The 18957-nt window shown below is 41.0% G+C and overlaps 1 protein-coding gene across 2 annotated transcripts; it reads left to right on the top strand.

The window, feature by feature from the left end:
• The first annotated feature begins 2217 nt into the window (after positions 1 to 2217).
• Positions 2218 to 17971, top strand: nptx2a (neuronal pentraxin 2a). Of its 2 annotated transcripts, none has more exons than XM_086289086.1 (5): positions 2218 to 3204; positions 4872 to 5115; positions 9973 to 10217; positions 13112 to 13291; positions 13924 to 17971. In XM_086289086.1, the coding sequence occupies exons 1-5, from the start codon at positions 2755 to 2757 to the stop codon at positions 14149 to 14151; spliced, it is 1347 nt and encodes a 448-aa protein (XP_086145212.1). In that variant the 5' UTR covers positions 2218 to 2754; the 3' UTR covers positions 14152 to 17971. The 2 variants fall into 2 exon arrangements, with proteins under 2 accessions (XP_086145212.1, XP_086145211.1); XM_086289085.1 differs by having other exon boundaries at positions 4869 to 5115.
• Positions 17972 to 18957: the final 986 nt, after the last annotated feature.

Here is an 18957-nt window from a genome sequence, read left to right as displayed (position 1 = left end):
TTACAAATTACACTCTTTTAATCTGTTTTGAAACTATGTTGAAGGCTGTATAGGTCAGAGGGTTGTGGTGGCTAGAATTATGTTGAAAACTGCTCATTACTTAATGCACTTCTGTAAAGTCACACAGTAGTTGCAACCATAAAATAGCATCTGCAAAGCGTTGAGAAGTGTAGTATTGTCACTGCGTTGTGTTTCACCACTGCATGCAGCACTGTTTCTGTTTTTCTGGATGCTCATCCAAGATTTATTGTCTTGTATAAAGTGGCAAGCAGAGCAACCTAGTTTTGACATGTATTCTTTTAGATGGGAAACTCAGCTTAGGATAAGAGTTCATTCCCTGCTGATTTCTTAACCCTCACTGAGGCGCCAAAAAAAGAAGGGAAAGTTGCTTCACCCCGGCGCTCACCAGCTGCAACATGAAAGGAAATAACTTTATCCCATCAACTTTGAAGTGAAAGTTGTCATCTCTGCTCAGTCTTCAGCGCTCCCGCTTCACCTCTGCCAGCTCCTTTCCTCGCTGAGGTGGGGTGGAAAGAGTGGGGAGAAGGGATGTTGGGGTTGGAGGGCAGCCAGCTAGAAGATAAAGTTGCCATGGTGATTGTGCGTCCCTTCTCTCGGGGGACCTGTCATATTAGAAACTGCTTCCCTTAGCAGTGACTTCCACGGGCTGTTCCCCTCCCATTGTACACTGTGTGTGCATTAATGCCTGCTGACATTTAGCTGTTAGGCCCTGCAAACAGATTGGAGATGAAGGCTGTGATGGGCAGCGTGGTAATCCTGCACACCATGTTAAGAGAGCATCCGGCAGGAGCTGTCGCTGTCCCACTGTTTCAGAATTTGAGTGGAAACATCTTAGAGAAATAAAGGTTGATGAGGCAAGGGGAAAAAAGTTTCAGTGCGTGATATCAGGTGTGCTGAGCTGGATTTATAATATAAACTCAGTCGGTGTCTGGCTTTGAAGTTTTTCATATTCTTAGACTTGACAGACACCTGCTCCCTTAAAGGGAGTGCCAAACCCTCCCTACTGTGAAAACCTAGTGAGGCTAATGACCTCATCTTCTACTTACACATGTTTGCCTCCAGGTTTATATAGAAAAGATGGCTTTAAATCATGTTGCACACGCTACAACATACCACCGCTGTGTGTTTGGTAATAGAAAGACTTCTCTCTTTTTTTCTTTTTTACAAATATTGTTCTTTGTCTTCGGGGTATTGTGAGAAGAGCTCTTATCCTGAAAAGATGTTGTGATTGCAGTTTAACTCGGAGTTTAGACAGGTTTCCACATTAAAATGGGAAGCTAGTGGGAGATTTACATCTACAGGGACTGGATTCAAATGTTAGAAAATGTTTGCAACATAATTTGGTAATTATATTTGGCCCAGTTTGACTTCAAATGACACAAATTAAGTTTATCTTTTTTTTTTCTATCTAACAGAGAGAGTGTAGCCTCATTAAATTGGTGGAGCTTGGACTCAAAGATAGACCCCCTGCAGAGAGAAATGACTGAGGATTAACACTTGAAAAGAAGCACACCCTTTTATGCTTTATATTCTGTAATAGCATGAAGTTTCAATAACAAACCAGTGGCTTATTCACTGTAACTTTTGGTGCAAATACACCTTTAACTATCCCATTTTAACAGTCTGTCACTGGATATTTTATTTTGTAAGAAATGAAAACCCCTTTCAATATTATCAGTGTGTGAATAGGGAAAATGTGTTTTAATCTTAATGTTTGCCCTTACAGTTAGAGCACCTTGGGGAAAAAACGCTTACTTCAACGCTGAGACACTGTGGGTCAGAGAGAGAGAGAGAGAGAAAGAGCCGACGCAAGATCACGACAGCTGTTAAATTAAATCCGTCAGGGGGTGTCACATTATTGAGTCTGTGGTACATGTTTATTCCCAGTGGGGACATTTTCCTGTGTATTCCATAATAGGCTCTAATAGGTCATAATAGGTCGTTGAGAGGCGAAGCATTCCCTATTGGTGCGTTTGTTTAATAAAAAGAAACACAATAAAAAAAAGAAGCTTTGACATCTTTAAGCTTCGGCGCTTCTAAACAGGTCATAAAAACTCAATGAGAGACACTTGGAGCGCGGACCCGCTCCACTAGGATTCAGTGATGACGTAGGCTGAAGCTGAATAACCTGAGCGCTCCACTGATGAGCGGATGCGCCAGTGCGCACCTCCCCATAATAATCTGGCTGAGCAGCGTCGCTGTCTTTTCAGCACCACTCACTCACAATCCAACCAACCGGAGAGGCAAGACAGCAAAACTGAGTTCTCTGCAGCCCGATTTGTTTTTTCCCCCTTTCCATTTCTTTTTCTTTCTCTGTGATGATAACAACTCAATAGACTCCAACTCATTTCCCAGTAAAGGAGTTATCAAAACCTGTTTTTCTTGCACCATCTGCAGAAAGAATTTAGATTTGCTGGTATCTATTTATTTAAGAGGACCGTGAGTTTGGTGGATGTCTGCTGTTACGATTTTTCACTGCGGATTCTGATCTAGTTTTTTGCCATGGTTACACTGTAGATGAAGTTTGATCTTTTTTCATCCTTTTTTCTTTCTTCTTGCTACACTTTGAAAGTCCAGAAAAAATGTCCATTTGAATGAATGAGTTGTGTTGTAGGAAGTTTGGGCTTTTTTTGTTTGTTATTATTTTACAGAAGACTTTCAAGCGTTAAGTGCGTAATTTAGGATCATTTTCCCCTTTTTTACAGTGGGATTTGTGTAGTCTATCTTGTCAGGATGCTGGCCTTAGTAGTTGGACTGTTGTATCTAGTCGCTGGACGCGCGGTGCGAAGCCAGGATGCTACAGGTAGCCGCTTTGTATGTAACGCTATTCCTCCGGGCGCAGAGCCCGGCTGCGGGTATGGTCCTACGGGGAACCGTGTCCAGAGCAGCAGCCCAGTGGAGGACGAGCTTCGGAATACGATCATCCAGCTTAGGGAGACCATCCTGCAGCAGAAGGAGACCATCGTGAGCCAGCAGGGAACCATCAAAGAGCTCAACTCTAAGCTTGCGCGCTGTGAGGCGGCAGCCGACGAGTCGTCGCAGGGCAAGTCCCGAGGTCAGGGCTCCAGGCGGAAGGAGTACGGCAAGAACACCATGGGAGACTTGCCCCGGGACCCCAGTGAAACTATAGATCAACTGGGCAAGACCATGCAGAGTCTTAAAGGTCGGCTCGAGAACTTGGAGGTAAGGTGGAAACATGCTGTGTAGCTACATAAGAAAAGCACTTTTGTCTTATTTCCCTCTCACCCCCCGTGAACATAAGATGCACCATTGCATCGTTTCCACCCCCCCACCCCCCCTACTATCATGTATTACTATAGAGCATTGCGCGTCTGATAATATTCCCCGCCGCAGGAGACCTCTCGGGGGAATCGGGAGATCAAAGGGTCACGTAATGGCCATGTCACATCAATACCCCTTTAATCATTAAAATATATCTCTGATGGCGAAACCCACTGCATAAGAGCCATCAATAAGAGATGAGTAACAAAAAAAAAATCTTGTCAAAGGTGTAATCATACATGTGGTGCAGGAATTTGCAAAGCAACCTTGAATAATTTATGAGTGCCGCGTGTATGTGTTCCACATACGCTTTTATTTGCGGTCGTGTGGCTAATTATTCGTGGCAGCTGATGATTTTCATTTCCCCAGATTTTACCTGCATCAGAGCATTACATTTTCAAATCAAATCAAATGCTTAATGGTTTGTCTTGTTTGCCTGGGAGTTCTGCTCTGGCTCTGGAGTTCTGCACCATCACCAGCCCTCTGCTCAGTCCCATTTAATTCTACAAGGCTCAAAGATCACATTTAGTGAGGTCAACTATAGTGAAGTGGGGGGGGGGGGGGGGGGGGGGTTCGTTTTTTTTGTCTTTTTTTTACATGCAGTAGACGCTAACATAAGCCCTGGCTTTGTCGCTTATGTCGTGTCACTGCGCACTGTGTTTTTCACCAGCTCACAGCCCTGATGCCATAAGCAGTTATAATACTGTTTTTAAATTCAAGGCTATTTTTATATTCAGTATACTGCATTGCTGATCCATCTATCTCTCTACTCCCTTCCCTCCTCTCCCTCTTCACTTGATTGGAAGCTTCAATACCCCGATTGGATGAAGGATGCATTGCAGTCATAAGGATACATATTACATTGCATTTTAATCACATATCTATTGATCTGGACCTGCTTAACATCCTGATTATTGCAAAACCAGTGTTGCTGATAGCAATATGGCTGTCTAGAGTAGGATGTGCATCTCATATCAAAGCCATCTACACACATCAACAGTTGCACCATGTGACTGTTTGCTTCTGATTTCAGTCTCAGATTACCAAATAACCTCTTCAACTGAGGCTCTGGGATGGTGTCATTGTGTCAGAAAAAAAAATTAATCCACAAGGTTTCTGAATTCCATGGCGAACCAGGCCGCAAAGGAAACTAAAAATGTCTGAGGACCATTTTGCAATCAAACCATGCACCCCCTATAAACATGAGGCTGTAGAGCTGTTTCCTTAAGTCCAAAAACAACCTGGAGACAAACATTGTGCAATCTACCGAATACCCAAAATACCCAAAACATCCACAGATATATGGCAGGTCACCAATCAGTGTCTTCATGTTGATATTGATGTATCAAAAACAATAGTGCTAAAAGAATATCAGATATCAATATATAGATAACTATAAGACAAATCTGGGTATTTATATAAATGTCTATCTATCTATCTATCTATCTATCTATCTATCTATCTATCTATCTATCTATCTATCTATCTATCTATCTATCTATCTATCTATCTATCTATCTATCTATCTATCTATCTATCTATCTATCTATCTATCTATCTCCCAGCAGCAGAGTTTGCGTCTCCCCATCACAAATGTGTCAACCGCTGGTGTCTCGGCCCTGACTCCCTTGCCACCAGAGCTCAGGGAGCTGCTGCGGCAACGTTTGGGGGCGCTGGAGACCCAGCTCCTCCGGAAGGTGGCTGAGCTGGAGGAGGAGAAGAGCCAGCTCTACAATGAAACAGCAGCCCACCGCCAACGCACCGAGAGTGCGCTCAATTCCCTCCTGGAGAGGATCACAGAGCTCGAAAAAAGTAAGTGATATAATGGGTGCTGGGAAATTTCATGGCAAAATTTAATGCCAAACTTTTTTTTCCTTTTCCCCTTTTTTGTTGTCTGCTGGATTTAGAACTCATTAGTCAATCCCTGTGCACTTTTCTGATGATGGAAGTAAAAGTGATCCTTTTCTCAGAGCCATTCTCAGAGAAGTTCCTGGTCTTGAAAATAAGGCTTGGAAAGCAACGTTGAATGCTTAATGAGTTTAAGAAATGTTCAAGAGATGTCCACACTCCCGGGTATCACTTTGATGGTACATGTTAAAATACCACAAAATATGTCTGCTGGAAGGAAAGCTGTTTTAGAAGATGATCCCGCCACTCACCTATTTCCTGTTAGATAAGATAAGATAAGATAAGATAAGATAAGATAACTCTTTATTGTCATTGCACAGTCATACATAGTACAGTAGTACAATGAAATTGGAAAAACTGTCCTACGTCGGCACTACATATAACACAACACGACACGATATGACACATCACAACGTAACAAACAACACAACACAGTATATTAACTTAGTATAAAAAAGAAGAATAAGTGTATGTGTATTGCACACTGTTATTATTGCACATTAATTATTATTGCACCTTGTTATAAATATAAATATTATTGTTATCGTTTTAAACATTGTTACCTCCCCCTAAAAAGTCCAGGGAGGTATCCAGTCAGGTCAGCTATTTACATTGATCAGGGCTATTGCCCTGTTGTAAAAGCTGTCCTTGAGTCTATTTGTTCGGGACCTCAGCAGCCTGAACCTCCTGCCAGACGGCAGCAGCTTAAACACCCGGTGTCCTGGGTGTGTGCAGTCCCGTAGGATGCTGCGTGCCCTCTTGAGACAGCGAGTGCTGTACAGGTCCTTCAGGGAGGGAAGAGGATGTCCAATGATTTTTTGGGCCATGTTGATGACCCTCTGGAGTGCCTTTCTGTGTGCTGTGGTGCAGCTGGAGAACCACACACCGATGCAATATGTCAGCACACTTTCAATGGAGCAGCGGTAGAAGACGGTCAGCATGCACCCCGCTAAGGTTTAGCTGATAGAGTCAGGGGTCTGATACAAGCTATAGATTTGGGTAGCTAAAGCTAATTGCTCAGATGGGCAGTGGACCGAATAACACAACCGCATGTATGATATTGCAAGTCAGTACAATAGACCTTCAACAAATGCTACATTGTGAGACTTATTTAGTTCAATTTATATCAAATGTGTGCCAGAGAGATGTCGATTCAATTCCACAGCGATTTTCAAGGCTGTGGTGTGGTGTTGTTGTGTCAGTTGGATTTGTGAAGATTTTTACACTGGTGATAGCTTGGTATCATCTGCCCTGTGCATTAAAGTAAAATATGCAGTATTGACTTAAAGCTCAGTGCACATTTTTAGATTTTACATTTCACATTCTAATTCTGCAGGTTAAATTGATTTGACCGGTTCAGCAGTCAAACCAATTTAATTCTAAAATGGTCTGCATTGTAAAGCCTTATTTTAGTGCTAAAGTTGCGCAATATAACCAGAGGAGTTGTGGTTTTTAGCGGTGTATAAGGCCAGAGTATTGTGCTCAGCACAGGTAAAACTCTAATTCCACCACTTTGAAAACTGAAATGTGTTACTTTCCTGCAAATCAACCACTAAATCATATTATGTGTGATTTTCACAACTATCCTTTCCTTTATGTAGCTGACCAACAGCTAAATAATTAGCTCCAAGCTTTGAGTTTGAGCAGAAATGAATTAAGCGAATTGGAGCACTAACATAATAACATTGGTGGATGAAAATTTGTGCATTTACAATTTTAAAAGTTGAAATTTCATACAAATTTTAATGGAAACAAATTGAAAATATTGTAAAACCTGTATTGATGTAACTTATGACAGAACAACGATTTTTTTAAAGGATATTTTTAAACTGACAAAATTGAAATTGGGTTTTTTTTTCTAAAAAAGAAAATGCTAATCTTTCCATGTGATGCCAACACAGTGTTTACAAATTTGGCACAGAAGCACGTTTAATGCCACCTCACATCTTCTTTAAAGCTTTTCAGCAGCTGTCAACAGCTGATAATAATACTTGGAGAAAAGGGAGCTTCTAATTTTGATCAGTCAACCCACAAAACACAGGAAAGTGTGTTTTTGCCGTGCTGTGCCTTATAAGGGTCTCAAAGTGCAGAGGAAGTTCTAGAGTCTCTGAATCTTTTAATAATTATGTCTACTGTAGATGATGAAATCCTTAAGTTATTCACAGTTTTATACGGTGAAACTTTTTTGTTAAATTCTTGAACTATCTGCCGGCGATGTGTTCCTCAGATTGGGAAACACCTGGTAAACAAGCCTGGAGCAAGTTATGACTCCAAGGTTAGCAGTGTGTCAGCCAGTTCCCCTGTCTGTCTGCCGGTTCATGGTCAATTCAGCATTTTGGTCCAGACTCGGGCATCTCAGTAATCAATAGAACACGATGCTAGACATTTGTGGTCCCCAGGTGATAGTTCCTGATTTCTCCTGGCTTCTCTTTTTGCGTCAACATTATTTTTTTAACTTTGTGTTTCACTAGAAGAAGATGCCACTTTCAGCTGCTCCTTTATTCACAAACGGTCACTCCACATGTTTTATTTGGCAGAGTCTTGTGTGTTTTCCCAGGGATCTTTTGCTTGTTAGGCACTCTCAATCCACTAAATTCATGTTTTACTCAAATCTGAAAATGTCCCGACCACTACAAGAGAGCTGGCCATTAGATTTATTCTCTCTTTCTCTCTCTGTCTCTCTTTGGAAACTTCTTGTCCAAATGAAGCCCGTGTGCCATTGTTACCTGAATATGAAAAAAGAAAACTTGAACTTTGAAGGCCATAGGGATGTGGTCACAGGGTGAAACATGGGATGCACAGTAGAGAGGTTGTCAATCTATCATGGTGACAACACAGAGAGGCAACCATTCACTCTCACATTCACAACTATGGCCAATTTAGAATTGTTATTAACCCCATCCATGTCTTTGGATCATGGGAGGAAGCCGGAGTACTCAGAGAGAAGTCACACAAGCAAGGGGGGGAACATAGTGTTGTACTGCACCCCTCTGCTGTTATATAGGTTTTCTTTGCAGTCATTGTCACTGTGAAATTTGGTACAGATATGATTTAATAGGACTCATAAAGGTTTTTCTTTTTTTAGTTTTTCACCTACAAATCTATCAAACTCAGTGCTCATGCTACTCAGCAAATGTAGCATGCTAACATCAGGCTGTTCCAGCTCATAAAGATAACAATGCTAGTGTTTAATTGTTAACTTGCACTGTTACTCGTCATGGTTAATCACTTGAATGCCAACATTTTAGACTAAAAAAAAGAAAAGTTGGTGACCAACTGCTGGTGTAGTCTCATCAGATGATTTTAATCTCTTGGAAAGCCCAAATATCTTCTGTGAGTCGTTTTTAGTTGGTTGGTTGGTTTTAATCATTTGTGATTGGTAATTTTAAAATAATTGGTTGAAGTTATTGGATGCTCAAGCCATAAATGTTAGAAGACAAAAACAGTGTTTGTACAACACTGTCATCAGTGCCACTGTGCTGTGACTGAATGAAGTCAAACAAGGCCAGCCTGTTGGCATGTTGGATGCTGACATGCATGTCCAAGCCGTTGCTACAGCTTTGCATGCCTATGAGAGCACCATCTCTGATCTGATTATCCTTGGTGGAAATCTAACTGGATAGAGGTGCAACCTCCGACCTGTGCTTGTGCTATTCTTGTGGTAGCCCCCCACCCTGCAGCTGTTTCAGCAGGACAATGCCTGCCCCCACTTTGCCAGAATAGCACAGATCTTTCTAAATCAAGAACATATCCAGACAGTTTCTTGGCTATCATTTAGTCTTCATATGGTTCACTGAAAATGTCTGGGACCTGCTGGCCCAACGTGCTCATTAGCCACACAGAGCGACCACTGCACAGCTGCAGGCTGCACACATCCAGCAATGGAGAGCAATTCCTCAACAACAGATCCGGACACGTGTTCGTTCCACGAACAGATGGGAGACAGTTTGCATCACCTCCAAAGGAGGCTGTACCTCATATTAAATATCTTGTATGTATCTTGTAGTGACTGTCTATGAAACCTCTTCCCTGTTTTAGGCTAGAATTATGGTCCCAAATTTGTGTCTATCTAAGATGTTTCAGGCTTTTCAGGGTGAAGGATCATGAAAACACAGAGGCAGCAGCATGCACTGGCAGTATGCCTAGGTCAAATATTGACTGGTTAAAAAGTTGGCTTGAACAGGAAAGGGAAAAGTGAAGAGCAAGAAACATAAAAAACAGAAATGCAGTGGGACTGAGTGGAAAGTTGTAATTGTTTTTCAAAATCAGTCCACTTCACTGCAAATAGCAAGGTACCGTCCCTACACACTGCTCCCCGGGCGCCCAATGGCTGCCCACTGCTTCACTGAGTGAATGGGTTAAATGCAGAGAGCAATTTCCCCACGGGGCTCAATAAAGTACAATAAAGTACACACTTTCTTCTTCTTCTTCTAAAAAAAATACATTTTTCATTTCTTATGACTTCATCAGTCTTCTCCACAGCAAAGGTTAAGATAAAAGAATAACAGCACAAAGGTTCTACAATTGTTCTACATATTTTTGAAATTGCTCTTAATTGGCAAAAAGCAAAATGTGGAAAATGGATCTTTAAAGCTCTGCATTTCATCTTTGGACTACCAAGACAGTAGCAGTGATCTGTGTGACAGTGACTCACACTTTCTTATCTTCTTTTTTCTGTCGTCATCCTCAGAACTATCAAGTCGTGACACACTAAAAATAACTTTGAATATATTACATTAAGTGTTCCTCATCTATCAACAGATAATAATGCCTTCAAGTCACCTGAGGATTTCAAGGTGTCCCTTCCTCTCCGTACAAACTACCTGTATGGACGCATCAAGAAGAGCCTCCCAGAGATGTACGCCTTCACTGTCTGCATGTGGCTCAAGTCCAGCGCTAGTCCGGGAATAGGAACTCCATTTTCATATGGCGTTCCAGGCCAGGCCAATGAGATAGTCCTCATTGAATGGGGAAACAATCCCATTGAGCTACTAGTCAATGACAAGGTAAGTCTATTGTGATGAACTTAAATTTCACCATTTGCTCATGCTGCAGAGTAAATCCTTCACACTGACCTGATTTTCTGAAGACAGATGCTCTAAATCCTTTAGTATTTTCCTGGCAACACAGCTGGCTCTAATGATGGGCGTAAATGTGGATCAGCAAAGACACTAATTAAATGCAAAGAATGAATAAGAATGAGCCGGCTTTGGGATCCAAAACAAGCACATAGCTTCTGTACGTACATGTGTGCACAATAACGATACAGCCGAGAAGCAGTTCGCTGACCATTAGCTCTGAATATTTAATTTTGCTCCTTATAAACATTTAATACCATCGACCCACATTTCGCTCACACCCGCGAATAACAGTAATTCATTAGAGGAGTTGTGCTGCCACATGTGCTCATCTGCTTCATTGTCCTCTTTGCTTTCTTTGGAGGTTATATTGTAGTTAAACAGTGTAATCGCAATTAACCCAAAATATAAGAAAATGTTAAAAAACAAATAAACTTTTATCAATATTTAATGCAATTTTGTCATAAAGCAAAAGACCTGTAATTGTTTTATTGATGAAAGACACAATTTTGAGGCTAAATGTTGCTTTCTTTGTGATGGGTTCAAGCTTCACATCACATGGAAACTTGGGAGCAAAGCTTCATGGGAAATAAGTTCTTAGTGTAAAGCTAAGAACACACATTATCCAATGTAGTACTTAACACTTCTTTGTCTTATGATATCACAGCTCATTGTTGTAATTGGGGAATTTTATGATAATATTTTTCCTGCGTTGGAAACAATCATAGTCCCACTATCTTGTTGACTTGTGGTGTTACTGGCACAGACAGGTCTACCCACAGTTTTTCCTTCACTATGCATTATACATGTGTTCAAGTCAGGCAGATAATAGAAAGATGGTGGGAGAAAATGATGAGAGTATGACTGAGAAAAAGAGGGAAAGAGGGTGGAAATTAAACAAGCTCTCGAGGTGATGGAGCAGTGTAAGAAGGAGTTGGTAAAGAGAGGGGAAAAATGAGAAGGTGCCAGAAAAAAAAGAAAAAAAAGGAAGTTAGGAAGTGAGACAGAAAGCATGAGAGCAGAAGAGAGCGAGGAGAGGCTGGTGAATATGATAACCGTATGTGCAGCAGCACATCCATGTGCTAAACTTGTTCGCAGTGATAACAGGGCCCTCTGGGGCACATTGTTTATGCTGTTCATTTGGCAGCATACTGAGAAGAAAGCAGAAAGCTGCCTCGACAGTATTAAAAAGTGCAGCGTTGTCTGTATTATGTATTTGTACTTGGTTATGGGGGGAGAGAGCGTCTTTGTTGTTATAAAGCAGCATCTTCATCATCGTATATTTTGTCTCAGAAAAAGGGGAAAAAAGTTGATTTTTTTTTTGTCATGTTTTTTCTCCCCTCCAATGTTCAAAAGATGCCAGTGGCATCTCAATTTTTCATTCAAATGGGACTACCAGGAGTTTAATCAGTAATGGATTCAGCTGGCCTTGTACAATAGTAACACTGTTTTGTTGGCAAGTGTACAAATGTGTGATGGGTCCAGATTTTTCCAAATATCCTTAAAAATTCATGCAGTTGGTGCGTTTTTGTTGGGTTGTCTGCGAAGACAAACATCACTGTAATCACTGCTGTAGAATACGGACACTTTAATGACTTCGCTCTTTCTTGCGTCACCTTCTAAAAACATTTCACACTTACCTGCAGAACCTCATCAACACCCTGCTGGAGATGAGGAACAGAAAGTCCTCTGAACATTAAGTAAAACACATCACGGGCCATTTTGACATCTCATAGAGGGAAAAGCATAGATGTAGATACCAACAATGGTTTTCATTTTAGGTGTCCCCTTCCAGGCTCCAGTTTCCTTGTTTTGTCTTATAGAGAAATGGAACAAAAGAGAAACATGCATGCTTTTCCTGCTATAGCGAGTCAAAATATTATTATTTTTTTGTTAAAAAGCCAAGAGGAGAATATGCATTTCAACTATGTAATAACTGCAAAATTGTATGTTTTACGGTGTGAGTGTGTCATTTGTAGTATTAAAAAATGAGTCAGTCATTCTCAAGAGTATGCCCTGTGGATATAGTGCTTTAATTCGAAACTCTGTGTCTACAAAGAATCACAGCTGGCATAAATCCATTGCTGCAGAATAATTGACGAATGTTGTTTTTTTTGTTTGTTTGTTTTTTTCAATTTTACAACCTGAATCTTTAAACAGTCCATGTGGCCCAGAATGCTCCAAATCAGACAGACTTTATAACAACCTTCCCAGTGTTCCCTGTGGTGAAGTGTAACGCCTGGTGTCCTTAACAGGGTCAATTGCTTCTGTAATTGCAAGTGAGTCGAATTTTATTTTGAGTGACTGCCCATCTTTTCGGGTTTATTTGCATCTGGAGCTACATCTGCAACTAGGTATTAGGATAAAGCAGCCCTGTAGGGTTATATAAAAAAAAGCTAATGAGTTACAGTACACACTGATAATCCTATGTGCCGCACTGTATCCTCAGAGGACTATGATGTCATTGGCTGGTAAAATAACCGGTTGTTTTTCTTTGATCTGTGAACAAAGCATAAGAGGACACTGTTTTGCTGTTAGCTATCTGACTGCTTTGAAGGATGCTCTATCCCTTGATGTCACCTGGGTAATCTAAATTTTATATGTCATACGGCTCATGTGGGGATTTCTTTGCAGAGGGTTGTCTCTTTGAAGCCCCGGCCCTTCTAATTGGTGTCCTTGTTTCTAGCATGCCACAATTACACTTGTACCTCTCTCGACTTCTCTTGCACCCTTATACTGTATCTGCCTATCGTTGCTCCTCGTTCTTCAGCCTTCCTCACTGTGCTCACGCCATTCACACCTCGCACTTCATTCTCAATCAGGTGGCCCAACTCCCTCTGTCAGTGAGTGACGGGCGCTGGCACCACATTTGCATCACCTGGACAACTAGAGATGGTTTCTGGGAGGCTTACCAGGATGGCGAGCGTTTAGGCACTGGGGACAACTTGGCCCCCTGGCACCCAATTAAACCTGGAGGGGTGATCATCCTGGGCCAGGAGCAGGTGAGAGCAATAGAGAAGCTTTGATGGTAAAGAACAGGTGTATGTGCATGTATATGTGTGTCTGTGTGTGCATGTGTATTTTTCCTTGTGTCAATAACATCCCTGGGGGTATTCTCCCCCAAGCTCAGCGCCAGAGGCTCTGAGCAGGGAGCAGGGAAGAGGAGGAAGAGAGGCTCTTCTCACGCTATTGTGGCCCTTTCAGTATTACCTCACTCATCCACTGCTAAAAGGCAACATTTTACCCCTGGGAGCTGTGTTAGCAAGTTATTACGCTGGTTAACTCCATGACAGCGCTATGTGTATAAATAGAAATATACAGTGATGTAAAATCTCCTCAGAGAACTATTAACTCATAGTGCATTACTTTGGAGCTTAAGGAGGTGGTGATTTTTTTCCTCACTCATACATTTAAGGTGAGATTGCTGCAGATTGCACAGTATTGCAGATTGCACAGCATTTGGATATTTTAAAGTGGCAGTACACTAAAAAGAATTTGCAGTGGGGTCTAGGTTTTTTTTTTTTTTTGCTTTTGTTTTGCATTTTGATTAAAATCAAACAGAATTTATTAATTTTAATTAAAGTCTGTTTACATTTCCTTTAGAAACTCAGCTCTGTTCTCTTTCTCTATGAAGGACATTGTGGGAGGCCGTTTTGATGCCACCCAGGCTTTTGTGGGCGAGCTGAGCCAGTTCAACATGTGGGACAGAGTACTGCGGCCCGTGGACATCATGGGCCTGGCCAACTGTTCAGCTTACATGCCCGGAAACGTGGTTCCTTGGATTGATGCTAATGTGGAAGTGTTTGGAGGTGCGACCAAGGCTGCTCTGGAAATCTGTGAAGACCGTGCTTTTGATTCCTAAAAGGATCCGATGCAGGAAAACCAGTGTGGCCGCTGGGCTCTGGAAGCTAAATATTCTGACTGGTGCTTCTTTCAAATCCCAAAGGCAAGAGCACCAGCCCAACATTTTTACATATTTATGTGGTCTGCATAATCTCAAAGACTCTGTGTTTATTGGAAACACAAGTTCATGTGTCCGTTCAATTCGAACCCTTAAGACGTTAGAGGGGATTTCAAAATCGTTTGCTTATCTGAAGAAGATGTGCCGTTGCATCAGTCTGCTGTAATGATATGAGCTGCTGTCATTTCGTGTTTTCTCCTCAGTAGATCAACTTTTATTCGACTCCTCTTTGAAAACAGCTCTTCTTGGTTGCATTCCTTATAATGACAATGCTGCACTGTATTCGTAGTCGATGTGAGCTCCAAACAGGCTTTGATGTGCTGTGGAAAACCATTCCTAAGTAACATGGCAGTGCAGTACACACTGTGAGCTTCCTTGCTGTTTGAAAAGCAATGAAACAGAGAAGCCAAGGAGTGAGGTGAAATGAGGTGGACGCTCACGAGTTCAAAGTGGGCGAGAACAACCCTCGCTGTTGATTATTTTTGAGGTATTCCAACATGGCAGACTGTCTAAATATTATGCATGAGCCTGAGCAGCTCACAAGTGGCAGTGCATGCTTTCTGTTTACACACACAGTGTTGCGGGGTGTGTCTAAACAAGTCGATGCCGCTTTCTGACAACATTGCATAAGTCAGTGTGTGTATGTTCATGTGCGTGAGGCTTGTCTTGCGTGTAGAAGGACTGGAGATTATGAGGGATGGAGGACATTTTCATTCTTGTAAATCTATGTTTAATACCTCACTGCCCCTTGAGCAGCTGCCATATCCCAAACAGCTTTATGGGTGGGTTGGCTTTGCTCAGGTTAATAGCAATGTCGGACAGCTGCCCAGGACTGGCGAATCAACTGAGCTGCGGATGCCAGCAGAGTGCTCAGTGAGGGCAGAGACTGGGTTTGACCTTCAAGGACAATCCTTAATTCCTCATCTGGGTAGTAATTATGTGTGTTAATGATTGAGTGTGCTGGTGAGCAGCCCCGGTCCACTGGTGTTTCTCTAAGCCAAGTGGTTCACAGCTGATAAAATATTGAGATGTAAAGGGGAAGTCAAATGAGAGCAGCACTCTGTGGGCGTTATAAATGTTGCTGTCAGGTGGAGTTTGGTATTAATTGCCTCACACTAAGCCAGAAAAAAAGTCTAAATCGATGGATATGTTATATTAAAAAAATATATATATATAGGAAACTGATGGATCTTGTTACTGCTTGGTTAATAAAACCTTTTACGCTTTTTGCAGCTTAATTATTGTTACTTCTTGTTGTTGTGGTGGACATTTGTTTCATCTTGATTTGATTCCTCTAAGGAAACAGATATAAGAGAGGCAACAAATGATATAAACTTTGTTATCACCTCTAGGCTTTCTTTTAGTCTCCTTGTGGACTTTTCCTGACTGAGTAGATACTAGCGTAAAAGCCATTAAAAAGCTTCTACACACAGCTGACAGAACTAGGATGCAGTAGGTAACTGGACAGCACAGAATGTGGCAGAGATGCGATGGTCCACGCTTAATAGCATAAACATAAAGACGTGTGATCATTTTGTGATTGTTCTTCTTTTCGGTGTCTTTGTTAACAGTGTTTTAATGTAAAATCAAGAAATTGGATTCCAGCAAAGTGTATTTTTCTTGCTTTCTGCTCATGATTTTTGTCCATTGGCAGCACATTATGTTAAAAAAAACAGATGGAGAAATTGTTTGTTTTTTTAATTGTGAAAATGGCCTTTTGCGAAAACCATATGTGCTTTTTCTTGTGAAATTTTGGTCAGCTTTTAAGGCGCAGGTCAGCAGCACAGACGACAAGGGACACACGAAAATGCAAAAAATGTGTTTGCTTTCAATGTTTTAAAGTCCTCTTTATGTGCGTGCAGCAGAGGTTTTTGCTTGTGCACTTTTCTGCGGTGCGGTTGAATGTCCTTTTGCACCCATTAAAAGAGCGAGAACAAGTTCCCGAGACGTGATAAATTAAGCAGCAACTTAATGATGTGATGGAATAAGTGAACATGCGCTTGAAACAGTCGAAGCATGTTTTATTAAAATATCATTGCGCTGCATTAGTGATGATGTCAGAGAGGAGTGTAACCCTGCAAAGGTCATGCTCTATTCTTCACTGATGTTTCTAAATTAGGAAACCTTACTTTAATCTTTGAGGGAGATTAAAAAAACTGTAACATTTTTGGTTGCATTAATTTTAATGGAGACGTGGGTGCTTGTCCAGTTGGTAGCCATATTATTTGTAGGACTAGGATATGTCCTCTCATCTGGGCAATGAAATGTTGTCAGCAGCGGAGAAATCCTCTGGATTGGCAGACTTCCAGGTGGAAATGAAAAAATCTGCCCATGCGGATTATGGGAGCTGCTACAATGTAGGACACTGTGAGCCTTCTTCATTCTCTTCTCGACCCTGTGTGTTCTGATGCCGTCGCCACAGCGCTGGCGGAGGCGCACCAGGGAGCCCCTGTTTTTATACGAGAACAATATGAGGCCTTCAAAAAAACAAACAAACAAAAAATACCATCAAAGAAAAAAATATATATATATATGTATGTGTTACGTTTGTTTTTTTGTTTTGCATATTCTATATTTCTGTATCTATTTTCATTGCATTGCTGCTGTAACACTGCACATCTTGATGTTCTGAAATGTAAAGTAAAAATTTGCAGTTAAATTAAAGAATCCCACTTGCATTTACAGAAATGATGGATACACTAGTTTTTTGTTTGTTTGTTTATTTTAATATTCGTTGAGGCTCTTTTTTCACATGCCTACAGAACAGTTCGCCACAGAGTTAATGACAAAAACTCGTGGCTTCTCATCATTTCTATCTGCACTCAGCTGTATGAAGACATCAATAAAACTTTACATCTTTATGTTTTTTTTTTTTCTTTCATTTGGTTTCTGTGAGGTGGCGCTCCATGAGAGACTTCACCAGTTGTGCACATCAGTGTCTATTTGCAGATCCCAGTGGGTTCCACTGCATATGTGCTGTGTTAAGTCTTTAGTGGCTACCAACATAACAGTATTAGTGTTAGATAATCTCTATAAACACACATCTGTATATGAATATAAACTTTAGGCCAGGGACAATATTTTTCCCTGTAGTCTACTTATCACCTGGGTTTTATTGACCAGCCAAGCCACAGGTTGCTGGTAAACAGTCAAAATAGAGAAGACTAGACTATCACAATTAATCATCATTAACTGTGATTTGATTTTTAAACACAGTACTTGTCTTGAGCCGTGCTCATATCTTTACATGTTTGCTGGAAAATGATAGTGATTTACTGAAATATCTGAAATACAACATATAAGGAAAAATCAGAGTTTGTACAATTCTACCAAGATTAAAGGTCCATATCTGGTATGACAACTTTTTATCCTTCAGCACAGCCTGAACTATCTAAGGAAAGTTTTCTTGTAATTTCATTAAGTAGTCTTCAAGCATAGTTCTCTGGGCTTCCTAAAGGACATTCAAAGCTCTTGTTGGCTGCCTTTTGTTCCATTTTCTCTCAAGAAAATCCCACACTAATCCCTTCAATAATGCTGAGGTCTGCAATTGTGTGTTTTCTTATACAGGTATGCTTTTACTGCATTGGCAGTGTGTTTGGGATCGCTGACATGCTGAAAACTGAAGCTATTGTCAACCGGGTGCAAATCGGAAAGCAGTTTTCTGAACCAGATGATCAATTTTGACAAGATCCCCAACACCACTGCCAAACACTACCCTCTGCGTGTTGTACCTTTCTCCTGACCTACTTTCCACATATAGATGAAGATTGAAACCAGAAATTTCAAATCTGGATTCATGACTCCATCAGACCTGTTGCCACTGATTTTCAGTTCAGTTCAGGTAAAATTTGGCACACTTCAACCTTTTCTTTCTCTTTCTCTTCCTTAAGAATGTTTTCTTTTCAGCTTCTCTTTCACTGAGGCCATTTCTGATGAGGCTTCAGTGAACAGTAGATAAATAAATGAAGTGCCAGATGCCTCTCCCAGTGCCTGCATCCGGTCTTTCTTGCATTGCTGAACTGGGTCTAATATACACCATTAATGTGTCTATTAGACCTAATTTCTACAAGACTGCTCAAAGAAGTCCTACCATTAATTAATCCTTCAATCTTAAATATGTTAAATCTATCTCTGGGCCGCATACCACAGGCCTTCAAGCTGGCAGTAATGAAACATTTAATTTTAAAAGCCATCACTTTACGCTGCTATCTTAGCTAATTACAGATCAATCTCCAACCTTTTATCTCAAAAACTCTTGGAAGTGCATTTGTGAAACAGCTAACTCATTAGCTGCAGAGGAATGGTTTGTTTGACGAGTTTCAGTCAGGTTTCAGAGTTCATCACAGCACAGAAACACAGAAGGTTACAAGTGATTGATTCCTATGGTCTCTGACAGTGGACTCATCTCTGTGCTTGTCCCGTGAGACAGTGCAGCGTTCGATACTGTTGACCATAACATTTTATGAGAGCGATATCCTTCAGTGTGCATACTAAAGAAATATGTAGGACTGTTTTGTTGCATTTGCACAATGTCTCTAAATGTAAAAACATCTTGTCTCAGAGTGATGCTGTAAAACTTGTTAATACATTACTTGTAGACAGCACTATTGTAATTCTTTTATATAGGGCTGTGCTAAAAACTTCCTGAAAAGCCTTCAGTTGATCCAAAATCCTGCAGTGAGAGTACTGACAAGGACTAGAAGGAAA

The sequence above is a fragment of the Aulonocara sp. 'chitande type north' Nkhata Bay genome, linkage group LG4 (genome assembly GCF_057382095.1).
Source record: "Aulonocara sp. 'chitande type north' Nkhata Bay isolate Kocher_YH1m ecotype deep benthic linkage group LG4, A_spYH_male_GT1.1, whole genome shotgun sequence".
Lineage (NCBI taxonomy): Eukaryota > Metazoa > Chordata > Actinopteri > Cichliformes > Cichlidae > Aulonocara > Aulonocara sp. 'chitande type north' Nkhata Bay.
Note: the sequence above shows the minus strand (reverse complement) of the source record. Positions and strands in the feature narration are given on the sequence as shown.

Coding starts and splice junctions, on each gene's coding strand:
- nptx2a (XM_086289085.1), top strand. CDS start 2,755: ATGCTGGCCTTAGTAGTTGGACTGTTGTATCTAGTCGCTGGACGCGCG. Junction 3,205..4,868: donor GTCGGCTCGAGAACTTGGAG/GTAAGGTGGAAA, acceptor TCTATCTCCCAG/CAGCAGAGTTTGCGTCTCCC. Junction 10,218..13,111: donor AGCTACTAGTCAATGACAAG/GTAAGTCTATTG, acceptor ATTCTCAATCAG/GTGGCCCAACTCCCTCTGTC.